The sequence below is a fragment of the Cynocephalus volans genome, chromosome 3, assembly GCF_027409185.1.
Source record: "Cynocephalus volans isolate mCynVol1 chromosome 3, mCynVol1.pri, whole genome shotgun sequence".
In the NCBI taxonomy this organism is placed as follows: Eukaryota; Metazoa; Chordata; class Mammalia; order Dermoptera; family Cynocephalidae; genus Cynocephalus; species Cynocephalus volans.
This window is the reverse complement of record NC_084462.1, coordinates 27,414,573-27,428,049: the sequence shown is the minus strand read 5'-3', so window position 1 is coordinate 27,428,049 and position 13,477 is coordinate 27,414,573. Positions and strand designations below refer to the sequence as shown.

Below are 13,477 nucleotides of genomic sequence, written 5' to 3'. Positions count from 1 at the left end.
GTCCACCTACCAGGTGCTAAATGGAGAGCAAACAACCAAAAATGAGGCAGTATCTGCCCATGAGCCCTGGGAGAGGCTGAATATTAAACCTATACTACTAAATGATAAAATGCAATAACAGAGGTGTGTATACACTGTTGTCCCTCGGTATCCACAGGGGACTGATTCCAGGATGCCCCATGGATACCAAAATCCACAGATGCTCAAGTCCCTCACATAAAATAGTATAGTATTCGCATATAACCTATGCACATCCTCCCATATACTTTAAATAATCTCTAGATTACTCATAATACCTAATACAATGTAAATGCTATGTAAATATTATTATACTGTATTTTTTAATTTGTAATTTTTTTTATTGCTGTATTGTTGTTTGTTATTTTCTCCCCCAAATATTTTTGATCTGTAGTTGGTTGAACCCACAGATGTGGAACCTGTGGATACAGAGGGCCAACTGTATGCAGTGCCATGAAGGCATGGGCTTAGAACAATCAAAAGACCCTTGAAAACCTAGAGGGATATGGAAGTAATATTATTCTGGGTATGTGGTCTAATAAGTATGTAACATGTTAACCATATATCATACATACACTTCAGAGACACCTCTCAAAGGAAGCATTATTCTCATTTTACAAATGACAACATCAAGGTTCAGAGCATCCAGGGAACTGGATTTCAAATCAACAGCCAGCCTAAGCTGCCCTCCCCAGCTTTAAGTGCTGCAGCACACTTTCCCTAAAATTTCCTGATTAGAGGGTTCTGAAGCTTGTAAGCTTGCACTGGCTCAGGTGTGGTTAAGTCAGAGTAGGTTCAACCTTTAGAACAATTTCCAGCAACTGATAGGCATGAAGCTTTTACTTCAACCTAAACAAAGGCTGACACTCAAAGAGTGATGTCATCATATGCTCCAAAGGAACCTCTCCCACTCACCTGGGAAGGATGGCAGGCCCGGGGAATTCTGCATCTTCTTCAAGCTCTCTAACAGCATGTTAGTGCTTGGGGTAGCCAGGGAGGCTGGTGAGGAAGCAGTCCCAGCAGAGGGCAGGGTAAAAGTAAAAGGCGGCTGAGTGGTAGGTGGGTTCTCAGTGACGGAGTTTGAGGCAGCATCTAAATAAGAAAGAGCAAATGAAACTGGCCTCCCTTGTTTGGGAATTCTTTCTAGATGGCATATCACAGGGCACAGTGATGCTCAGGATCTCAGGATAACTTATCTAGAAATGCTCCCCCCGCTTGATCTCAATGTTCACTGTTCTCCAGGTTTCAGTGAAAACCCAAATGGATTTTTCAGATGAGAAAGACCAAAAGAAAATACAGAATTCCTCCTGGGTTTTTTCCAGAGAAACCCTTTTTAAAAAATAAATAAATAAATAAAACCAAAGGAAAAAACACATCAAACCTCTGTGGAGTGTGCAGTTGATCTATACTCCTTACCAGACTTGTCCTCCAAAACCTTGTTAAACCATTGTAATGAAGCTTTCTTTTCCAAGTCTAGGTCTTCTGCAGTGATTGAATAACCAAGCTGGGGAGGTGGAGGCTACCAAAGAGAAAAAGAGAAGTCAGGTGAATAAGAAGAAACTGGAAGAAACTTGTATTTAGCCTTCCTAAGACTTAAAAGAGCTAAGCTAGGGTGGGCAGGAGTAGATGGACAGGACCATACCAACGTCAGCTGGTCCCCTCGCCTAGAGGGCAGCAGCTGAATCTTCCGTTTACGCTGCCCAGAGCTGCCAGGTGTAGATGGAGAATTCCACGAGTTTTGTTTCTTCTGTGTGGTTGTATCTGCAACTAAAGACAGAAATATAGACTTGTTTGCTTTCTTCCCTCTACCAGAAATGAAGAGTTTTGTCTACCCACTTGGTTTTTTGGGGGGCGGGTAGCTGGCCAGTAAGGGGATACAAACCCTTGGTCTTGGCCAAACCCTTGACCTTGGTGTTATATCCACTTGGTTTTTAACTCTGAGTTTTCAATGGGTATCTCCAAAAAGAGTCTATCTTCCATGATTTGGGTGCTTGGATGGTGTCTGCAAGATTATTCCTAATAGTCAAGAGGATAAAGAGATAATTGCTCCAAATGCAAGCATACAACTGCTTACTGGACAGTAATTGCCTGAGTCTCTCACAGATGCCTCAAACCAAGCTTATCCAATAGTTATCATATGTTACATTATATTTGTCTGTTAACTTTCTCCCTTATCAGACTAGAAACCTCTGAAGGACAGGAATTTCTCTCTTTGTGTCTACCATGCCCTAGACATAGTAATGCTCAACACGTTTTCTGAACAGGCATTTATCTCTATATCCTCCATAAACACTTCTACTACCACCAGCAGCAGCCACTCCTGCTCACTCATCAACTTACGCCTTTCTCCCTGGGACTCCTTGTCTGTCACCGATGGTACTGAAGAACTGGAATGAGGACATGGCTCTTCTTCTCTGTAGGGAGAAATCCAGAATTTAGATCAAAGAGACTTCATGACCAAAGTACTACATAACTTTTTCTACCCTCCTACCTACCAAGTGGCCAAAGCCTAGAACAACCATGATTTAAGATCTCAGTGTGTCAGGATAAAAATGTCAAAAGAAAATGCCTATAGAAATGAAGGTAGTTAACAGAGGCCATGAAGAAACACTTGTTTTAAAACAACTACAAAATAATAATCTTCAAAACCTTATTTATAACCTGCCAAGTTCCTGGGAATTCTAGACACATCTGATCCCTGAGGGAGGAGAGTGCCAGCTGACTGTAAGTACCTAGAGGGTCAGCTGGAGTCAAGAACATGAAGGCTTCTGCCCACTGCCATGATTCACTTTCTGCACTCCACTCTGTGTGGTCTCTGCTCTTGCACCCTGATCGCTATGCTGGAATATGAGGCAGAGAGCCAGGGGCCTCCAAGTCAGTACATAAGACTGTAAGAGATGAGAGCAGCTCAAGTGCGTATTTCACTTTCCTTCCCCTAAGCTTAATTTCTCTGATTCTCCAAGTCAGAGTAGCACAAAGCCTAAGAGACAAGTAAATTTCCCTCCTTTCCTCAACTCTCCTTTGTCCATACAGCAAATGATAACTAGAGAATGCTGCTTACCTTATTTTCTTTGCTGACCTCTCTGGTGTCTGGGAGCGGGATGAGGCTGGGCTAGAGAAGGGTGATGAAGTGGGACCACTTCTCTTCCAGAGCTGAAAGTGAAAAAAGTTACATGACTGAGCCAGTTGATAATTTAGCATCTGACCCTTCAATGTGATTTTGTGGTTCTCTTCATCACTATATAAAGTCTCTAAGTGACTAAAAAAATATTTCTTTGTGAAAAATACCCCTGAAAAGAAAGTCAATTGCCAATATTTAAAAAAAAAAAAAAAAAAAAAAGGCTAGAAAAGTAATGGAATGTTAGCTTTGCGCGCAGTGGCAGTATCGTAGCCAATGAGGTTTATCCGAGGCGTGATTATTGCTAATAGAAAAGTAATGGAATGTTAATAATAAATATAGAAGGAATGAATGTAATTTTTGCATATATTAAAAGGTGGTACATTACATTCAGTAATAGTATAGAGCCATGATGCATACAAGTCTACTCTAGACTGTCGATGGAAATAAATTAAGAAACTGTACCAGTGAAGACAAAAAAACAGTAAACTAATTAGTCTAGCTTTCATTAAATTTTCAGTTTTAATTTACCAACTTAATTTTTTCAAATACACTCTCATGACATTTATGGCTTTTGCAACATCTATGGTATCTTAATAATTGTTCATCTTAATTGTACTATCATCTTAATAATTGTTACCAGTTTCTAATATATTCTATTGGAACTATTACGCATATTTAAAGATTAAAGAAACCAGTATCCCAATTAATAGAGGACATATACACAGTTCTACACCTTGTTTTTTATATAATATATTTTTGAGATCATTCACAGGAGTACCTATGAAGCTGCCTTATTCTTTTTAATGGTTATATAGTATTTCAACTTACGGAAATACTGTAAGTTAGTTATTCAACCAGTCCTCTGAAAAGGCACATTTACATTGTTTCCAAGCTTCTGCTATTAAAATAATGCTACAAATATCCTTGTACATATCTTTGAGTATATGTATAGGATAACTTCTTAAAAGTAAAGTTACTGGATCAAAGGGCACGAGCATCTTTACTGTTGACAACTCCTGCTACACAGTCCTCTAGAGAACTTTATCAACTGACACTCCCACCAGCAATGCATGACAAAGTAGCCTGTTTCTTCTAATACTTCTGTGGTTTCTATTTTACATTTAAAACTTCAGCTCATTTGGAATTTGTTTCTCTAATATACAAAAAGCTCTCGAAAATGAGCAAAAAAAGACCAGTAGCCTTTCAGAAAAAAGAGTGAAAAATATGAACAGTCATGGAAAGAGAACTCCAAATAATCATTCAACATATGAAAAGATGACCAAACTAACTCATTAGAGACAAAAATTAGATATTATGCTTCACCTGTCAAATGAGAACCTAATGTGTTGGTGAGGCTGTGGAGAAAAGGTCACTCTAATACAATGCTGATGGGAATGTTAAATGGTACACACTCCATGGAAGGGAATCTAACAATATCTAGCAAAATTACACATGCATTTAACCTTTCCCAGATGTATAACTGCCAAGTATGAAATAACGTATGAACAAACGTATTCTCTGTAGCACTATCTGTAATAGCAGAAGACTGAAACAACCCAATGCTTATCAATAGAGGACCAGAGTAACTATGCAGTTGTAAGAAAAACAGATGAATTTCTACATACTGCTATGAAGTGACCTCTAGTATGTACTAAGTGAAAAAAGTAAGGCTCAAACCTGTATATACTGTTTACTACCTTAACATTAGAAATTGGGGGTTTAAATGATTTGTATATCATTTAAAGGATAAACAAAACGTAGTAAGAATAGAGAGGAAGAGAACAATGCGGAGTGGAAAGGGATGGGTATTGGATTTCTCTGAATATATTTTGTCTTGGTGTACATTCTTTGGAACAATTTACATATTTTACATAACTAAAAACAAAACTATATCAAAAAGAAAAACACAGAAATCCCTAAAACTTTAAAACATATTGAACAAATGAAACTTACTATATATAAAATTGGTGTGGTGATGTAACCAACTGATCCACATTACTTTAAAATACAATATTTTTATTATATATCCCTAGTATTCATAGAGAGATGTATACTAAAGACAAAAAATGAATCACAAGTAATTCTTGAAATGACTTCAGAAGTCTCAGTGTTAATAATAACATTGATATTATTATTTTGAAATTGTGTGTACTAGAATCAAATACGTAATTACGAAGCAATTTTTTTAAAGAATACATAAAAATACAGAATCAAAGAAATTATGTAAAAAATCCTGCCATTTAAAATATGAATTTGAAATATCATTATGAATTCTACGGATTTCAATTCCTCTTTCTAGAGGACCTGAATATCTCTCCTAGAAGCCTGGAATTGTAGTCTCTAAATACCATTTCCAACCGAAAAAAACCAAAGCTTTTTGAAGAAATAGCCAACTGCTGTCTACGTGGGAAATGTACAAGATGAATTTTTTTTGGAGTGTCAAAAGATTGCTGGGATTAGACAAAAGGACACAGGAACCAGTGTGAAAGGGCTCCCACCGACCAAGGTTGGAAATGTTTGTGCATCAAAAACAATAACTACAATGTACTGAAAAACATAAAATAATTATGAAAGTTCAGAAGTTCATAAAGATAATCAATAACAACAGCAAAAAACTCATTGGTCCCCTCTGAAGTTAGCTGTGGCATCAATGCCTTTTTATTATCCTATTGTTCCTTTAGGAAGGGCATGTTCTTCAATATAGAATTTCAGTTAATAAATGCAGAGGAACAACAGAATTAGAATATCACCATTTTGAAACCTAATATAACAATGGATCTATGTAAAGGTGATAAATGGCTGCTAAAATCATCAGATGAAAAGCTAATAGGAAAATTAAAATGAATGGATCAGAATGACAACACCAGAACCCAGTGATTAATATTTACATCACTGAAAGTGGAAAAACCAGACATTTTTTGCCTCCTGATGTGGCACAATAGGAAACACACAGAACCACCTATGAAGTATTCTGCCAAAATAACTGAACTTGAATCTAATCAAGTCTCAGGACCCAACTACCCACTCACATGAAAGATAAGAGGATACAGTACATATTAAAAACAACACTATGATGATACAAACTAAATCCAGAATGTGGAAAATTCTACAGAAGAAAATGATCCATTTTTTTGAAAGCACAGAAAAAGGTAAGTCGAAGTATTATAGATTAAAAGAGCCTACGAGACCTATCAATCAAATGTAATAAATTGATTGTTGTTTCCTGATTCAAAGTAACTTCAATAAGACAGCTTTGGGTAATAAGGGCAGAGTTGAACATGGTGTGATATTAACTAATATTAAAGAGTTATTAATTAAGAAGGATAATGGTATTATGGTTATTAATGTAAAAAACAAAGTTCTTAACAGTTAAAAATACTATGAAGTACATATAAGTGAAATAGCATGTTTGCGATTTGCTTTAAAACAAAGAGCAAAAACAAACTGGGGAGAATTCATGGAACAGGACTGATAAAATGTTGTTAACTACTGAAGCTACATGGAGGTTCATTATGACATTTTCTCTCCTTTTCTGTACATTTGAAATTGTATATAAGAAGGTTTTAAAAATAGAGATAATAAATATGTACTTAATAGGGTTGTTGTGATGATTAAATGAGGAAATTCATGTAAAGTACTTAGCATAGGGCCTAACGTAGAATAAATGCTCATAGTAAAGGTTACTATTATTGTCCTATTTTTTTCATTCCCACAACACTCTGGCTCAACCTTCATCTTTCATTTATATGTATTATTGTAAGAGCCTTCTGGACTGATGAACATGTCTTAAAATTTTCTGCCCTCGGAAATCTTTTTCCATTCACGCTTTATCTTTTCTTTTAGGTACTATATATTGGGAACCCACTATTGACAGGCACCATAATGGGTGTGGGTGCTTTTCAAACATTACCTTCAATCATTACAACAATCCTTTAGCCATGAGAAAAAGAGGTTAAGTGATTTACCTGCTCATTTACCTGTAGTATGTGTCAGAGCCAAGATTTGAACCCAAGTCTGTTTGGCAGCAAAGTTCCCTACACTATACAGCAATCCTCTTTCTAAAAAAGAATTACGACGATTTCTTGTTTAAAAAACTTTCACTAAATTCTAAATGCCTACAGGATAAATCTCTTTTATGACCCAATGCAATCTGGACTCAATCTACCTTTTCAAATTAATACCATTTATTGAATTGTTCATCCTTTGTCCATTTATCTGCAATAATGGCTCTCTTTTTTATCAGGTTTCTACATATGCACTGGTTTACTTTCTGGGCTTTCTATTCTGTTCCACTGGTCTATTTTTAGCATTTAAGGGTCAGATCTTCTACTAGCTCAGAGACAATCCTAACATCTGATAGACAGAAGGTGGTTAGAAAACATTTGCAAATCAATTAATTAATGCTGGGAACCCATTTCCCCCACACCACAAGAGCTGCTACGGTACCTGTGAGAAGCCTCGTGTAGAGCTATAGGAACTGGTAATGGCATTGCGGCTGGAGCTAGGGATGCCACCTGTGTATGTGCTTGTCAAGGAACTCATGGAAGAGGTGCGGGATCTCTTATTCAAGTGGTCATCTGAGCTCTGAGAATTGAGACCCCTTTTCAGAGATCCAGGCCTAAAAAAAGGAAAAAAGATAGTTAGATGAAACGATTAAAGGAATGACCACTTTCTTAACAAACCCCAAGGGAAAAGGATAACACTCTTAATTTTTAATGATAACAATTTAGCTAAACATATCTGACTGAATCAGTAAGAAAAGCCAAATATTTAAAACTTAAATGCATGATTCCATTTATATAATATTCTAGAAAATGCACACTAATCTCTAGTAACAGAAAGCAGATCACTGGATGCCTGGGACTGGGGGCAGGGAGAGATTAGACAGGGCACAACAGAACTTTTGGAGATGATGAATGTATTCACTATCTGGATTGTGGTGATGGTTTCACATGTCAAAACTTAACACATTGTATACTTTAAGCAGGTACAGTTTATTGTATGTCAATTATATCTCAATAAAAAAGCTGTTAAAAAGAATGAGAGTTAAGAGAAACCAAACATTTTTTCTGAGCTTCCAACGATAGGAAACAAATTTCCTATCCTTTTTTCTTGTATACAATGTAGACAACTTACTGTCTCCTAGAGTTATTCATGTCAACCATGAACCAGTTTATTCCTATATTTGATCAAAATGTATTTCCTCTTACTTTTACCCATGGATCCTACCTGGAGCCAAACCAAGCAAGTTATCTTGCCTCTTCCATGAGAGGACCATTTTCCTTCCCTCCCTTATTCCCCCTGCAATTTTCTTCCTCTGGGCTAGTACTTCTGCACCTTCAAAACCCTCTCATACCACCACCCCTTTTGGTTGTTTCAAATCCCCCTAACATCTTAGTTGCTTCACTGGGAATAAATTTCAATTTGTGTCACCCTCTCTTGTGAACTAAACACAACGCTCCATGGAGCACTTACCCGCCTCATTCTAGTCTCTCTTCTAACAGCAGACTAAGAGCACTTTAGCTTTTTTGGCAGCCATATCATATTGCTGACTCAAATTAAGTTATTTACCCTGCCTTTTCACACATATTTCTGAGCCACTTGCCATTCCATCCAATTCTTCCTCCAACGTATTTTTAAATTCAAATGTAGGGGCTAGCTGGTTAGCTCTGTTGGTTAGAGCGAGGTGCTGATAACACCAAGGTCCAGGATTTGATCCCTATACCAACTAGCCACAAAAATAAAATCAAATGTAGAAACAACATTTGTCTCAAATTTCATATTGTTGCATTTTATCCATTGCACAAACCTTGCAATCCTTCTGTTTATATACTTTGTCATCAGATATATTTACAACCCTTCTTAGCCTTAGCATATTTCATCCATATTAATGCAAAAAGAATTGGACAGAGGATAGTTAATTGTGGCAAGTTACTCAAAATGTTCCTCCCTAATTTCAAAGATGTGAACCTGAAATAATTAAGTGATGCAAAAAGCAAAGAAGAAAATCTACAGAAAAAAGGCCACTTTCCCAAATAGTTCATATTTCATCCAGAGGGACTCTCACTTACTTAGGCACAAAAGAAGTGGGGACTCCATTGGCCACCAGGGGCTCAAATGCTGAATGTCCACTCCCACTGCTATCATGACGCCTATGACAAATCAAAAATACTTAATGAAATGACATGACTTTTTACCCCCTTTAAAGCATATTCTCATATTCCTGGGATCTTATACTATCTCTATGGAGCACAGGTTCCATGTTAGACAAGAAAAAGATTGTTTCAAATCCCTCAGCTTCTGAAAGGTAAATTTAATCTAAGAGTAGCCTGGTAATAAGGACAGTATGAAAATACTTCAAGACCTTGTGAACTATTCAGTTGTATCAATTCTTTATTTGCTAACTTCACATTATAGTCATGCGTCGATTTAATGATGGAAATACATTCTGAGAAATACGTCATTAAGCAATTTCGTCATGTGTGAATATCATTGAGTGCACTAACACAAACCTAGATGGTATAGTTTACTATACACCTAGGTTATATGGTATAGCCTATGGCTCCTAGGCTACAAACTTGTCGGACATGTTACTACATTGAATACTGTAAGCAACTGTAACACAATCGGTAAGTACTTGTGTATCTAAACACATGTAAACATAAAAAAAGTACAGTAAAAATGTGGTATTATAATCTATGAGACCACCATTTTATATGAGGTCCATCATTCACCAAAGCATCGCTATGCAGCACCTAACTTATTACAGTCATAAATTTAATACCCCACCATCCACAAATGAAAAAAAAAAAAGCTTAGGGACCAACCTATACATCCCACAGTGCTGCAGAGGCTAATATGCCAAGTCTGTTAGGGAAAAGCTCTACATATCACACGTAAGAAGAGCCTACACATGGTGTACATGGTCACTAGTTATTCTAATTATTGGAAAGATGATACGGAATCCTCAGCTATACAGCTCACCAGGGTCAAGAAAAATTACCACTGTGGAGAACATGGGAAACTTACTTGGACTATTAGAATAGTTATTTCCTCCCCATCCCTTGCCACTCCTGCTTAGATATTAGCGCAAATTGCTTACTTGCCACAAATATAATTTCTGACTCTAGTCATCTTTAGCTGATCTTCTTATATTACATACAAACACTTGCAAGATTTCCCTCACTTAATTTTGTCATCTATACTATCACAGATGGCCAACTCTGAAACTATTAAATATGAACCATCTAGTCTAGGAAATGGGGACAATGGTTATATTTTTTAGGTGTGGGGTCCACTGTCCTTCAGAGAGCTCTTCTTTAATAGCTTCATATGAAGAAGCCCCCTTCTCATTACCCTCTATCGCCTTGTTTTTTATCCCTAATAAACTTACAATTTACAATTACCCTTTTTTCTGTGGAAATTATTATCATTTAAAAAAATTATCTGTCTCCCTCAAGAGTTCCATGAGAGCAAGGATATTGTCTTGTTCACTATTCCATCCCCAGAACTTGGAACAGGGTCTGGCACACAGTGCGTGCTCAATAAATTTTTGTTGAAATAAAAAAATGAGTGAAATCCTTAACTGACTCCTTGAAAAGCTACAAATAGTTCTGTATCCTCACTAGCCACTTCAACTTCCTCTCTTTCCATACTTAGAAAACGGATTGCCTACTCCATTTTCATTAAGTTATCATAAAAGCCAAATAAACGTGTTTTTCTCTCATTACTGATAAATCTACCATACTCTAGTTTTTCACTTTTCCTTGACAAGCATTTCTTTCAGCACAATTATGACATTTAACCTGGTGGTTACCCAAATAATTGGACAACACAAAATTATGATGGGAATACTCTGAGAATTCTCTTGAAAATAAAATTTAATACATTTGTATCAAAAATATGAGGCTAAGAGTTGTCAGCTTATCTCCAGTACTTACAGAAAAGATAAATTATAAAATTCATCTTATCCATGTTTTAGGAAATGAATAGCTCTTATTACCAGGCTCTTCCATGAATACCAAAGAAGGGGACCTATTAGAGCTCACAAACTGAAGTTGGTCTCTGTATCTTTATGGGAATAATCTGTATTTCAATAAATTCTGAGAAGTCCACATGGGAGGCGTGTTTAATATTCTAGTGGATCTGTTACCTTCTTTTATTTTCCTGGCTATCATCGACTATTTGGTCTTCTTCCTCCACTGTCCTTTTCTTCCTCTCTTTGAGGGCACTCAGGACAGTCTCCTTTGCACATGGGTCTGGGGCATTACTTGATGGTGAGGACAGCGTTGAGTTGATTACCTGCTCTGATCTGTAACAAAAGACAAGACTCTAGCAGTAAGATATTTAAATTACCATGCCACACAGCACAGACTTAACTAGTCCCTGGAAATGAGAAGTTAACAAGCAAAAGTATAATCTATACACTTACAGAAATTTCTCTTAGCAATTAAAGCTACTATCAAGGGCAAAAAATAAAAATAAAAGAAAGCTTTACTAAAATTTGAGATTTCTCATTCAAATAAGCACATCTTTTTTTTTTTTTTTTCCTGCTTTATAGTTATGTCAGAGGAATGACTGTTGAATAAAGTGGACACAAAAGGAAGAGTATTCTTCCAACAGTACTCACAATGGAGAACGAGTGAATTTGCTGTCAGGAGGGGCAATCTTCACAGTCACTGGGCTACACACCATCTTGGAATTACGAACAGATAGTACAGTCTTCTTGTGATAACCATTCCAGCACACTGTGGGAAGTACCCCCAAAAAGGAATATTGGGCCTGCTGGATCGGATAGTTTCTTCGAGGTGTTATTACAAACCGATTTGATAAAGTCCCACAATCCCTGCAAAGAATGGGAAACACATCACTGAACCAAAGAAGCTTAAAGAATGTCAGAAAATTTAAATGGCTAAGGAATCACTTGAGTTCAGAAATTTCCCAGAGAGCTTAAATCTCTTTCTAAGCGACAAAGAACACAGTATTTTATGGCAACTCTCCCCTATTCCATCTAAAGGCAGAAAGTGGCAGCTGCTTAACAGCTGTCTCTACAATGGACTTCAACAATTTGAGACGGAAACTGAAAGCCCTGCCCACACAAGTAAAACTACAATGGAAGAAAAATGTGTTGTTGGGGTGTACAGAGAGAAACTTTTCAAGAATCCATCAGTCTTCTATATTAAATCATCAGTAATAAATTAAAGCATCGAAAGTGAAGCATTTCTAACACCTAGCTCATCTTCTCAACTAAATGTGTTAAACAAGAATCTAACATTCTCACCAATTTTTTTGTATTCTCTTGTATCATCCAGCTATTGGGACAAAATGAAAATGTCTCTTTTGGTCAGCTTTATCATTCAAGTTTTATAGATCAAAGAGGTGTTCCCTGGAAACTGCTAATTGATGTAATTTATCCTACTGGTCCGAAGACAAAAATATAACCAAACTATATGACTAAACTCGAAGATAAAGACACTTTCACCCTTTGTAGAGATATTTCAGTGGCTTATTAAATATTCTGCTAAACGTAACTGCACTAAAATTCAGGCAGTTTTAAGAACTGAAAGGAGGGGAATAATTTTGGCAACATAACATCTCATTCCAAAAGTGAGAGGAGGGCAGGAGACGGCTGACACACACCAAGGCATTGTTAGAGGGCAAAACCACACGGAATTCACTTTGGACTTGGAAAAGAAAATCGGATTTGAAGTCAAATCCTCAATCTAAAGCCAGTCTACCCAGAGGAGGATCTGGGAAGATCAGTGTATCTTACCGGTGGGAAGGCCTCCTAGAGGGTCGGAGGACGGGAGTAGGGAGAGAGGGGTAATCGTGGTGAACGCGATGAGCCAGGGAAGCGGGCAGCGGGGAGCGGGCGGGTGGGCGGTGACCCCTTTCCCGCAGGTCCCTGCCCTCCGGAGCGGAGGCAGGCTGCGGTGGGCCAGGCTTGCCCAAGTAACTGCCCATAAGGAGCAGTTCTGCGGGATCGGGTCCCTCCATTAGAGTCCGCGGCTCTAGGAGATTTCCGTTTACTGCCGACTTGGTCGGAGGCGAGACGAGCAGTGTTCGCCGACGCCGAGCGTTCCGAACGAGCGGGGACAAGGCGCGCGAACCTCGGGGCTCGCGGCTCAGCCCCCACCAGGCCGCGGTAGCCCCCACGGCCAGCCAGGCCAGCGCTGCCACCGCGGGCACCAGGTACAGCACGAGGCCGAGCAGCAACAGGCCGAGGAGCGCCGCCCCGGCCGGCCCGCCGCTGCCCCAGCCCCGGCCGTCCCTGACGCTCGCTATCGGCCGTCGCCGCTCGCCGTTTCCAGCCGCCCCAGCCACCGGAGACATCGCGGC

General features: G+C 38.3%; 1 protein-coding gene and 1 non-coding gene across 2 annotated transcripts in view; one reads left to right on the top strand and one right to left on the bottom strand.

Annotated features, from left to right (window-relative positions):
- POM121C (POM121 transmembrane nucleoporin C) overlaps positions 1–13,477 on the bottom strand; it is a 20,190-nt gene extending 6,713 nt beyond the window's left edge. Inside the window, exons 1-10 of the mRNA XM_063088980.1 lie at positions 12,912–13,477; positions 11,769–11,984; positions 11,292–11,450; positions 9,211–9,291; positions 7,586–7,757; positions 3,080–3,171; positions 2,359–2,432; positions 1,661–1,785; positions 1,435–1,537; positions 934–1,110 (exon numbers count right to left, since the gene is read on the bottom strand). Of these exons, the coding sequence (XP_062945050.1) occupies positions 934–1,110; positions 1,435–1,537; positions 1,661–1,785; positions 2,359–2,432; positions 3,080–3,171; positions 7,586–7,757; positions 9,211–9,291; positions 11,292–11,450; positions 11,769–11,984; positions 12,912–13,471 (1,759 nt within the window). The 5' untranslated portion in view covers positions 13,472–13,477. The remainder of the gene's footprint in view (positions 1–933; positions 1,111–1,434; positions 1,538–1,660; positions 1,786–2,358; positions 2,433–3,079; positions 3,172–7,585; positions 7,758–9,210; positions 9,292–11,291; positions 11,451–11,768; positions 11,985–12,911) is intronic.
- On the top strand, positions 3,382–3,515 carry LOC134374142 (U4 spliceosomal RNA). The gene has a single exon (XR_010023020.1). It is a non-coding gene; the product is annotated as a U4 spliceosomal RNA (small nuclear RNA).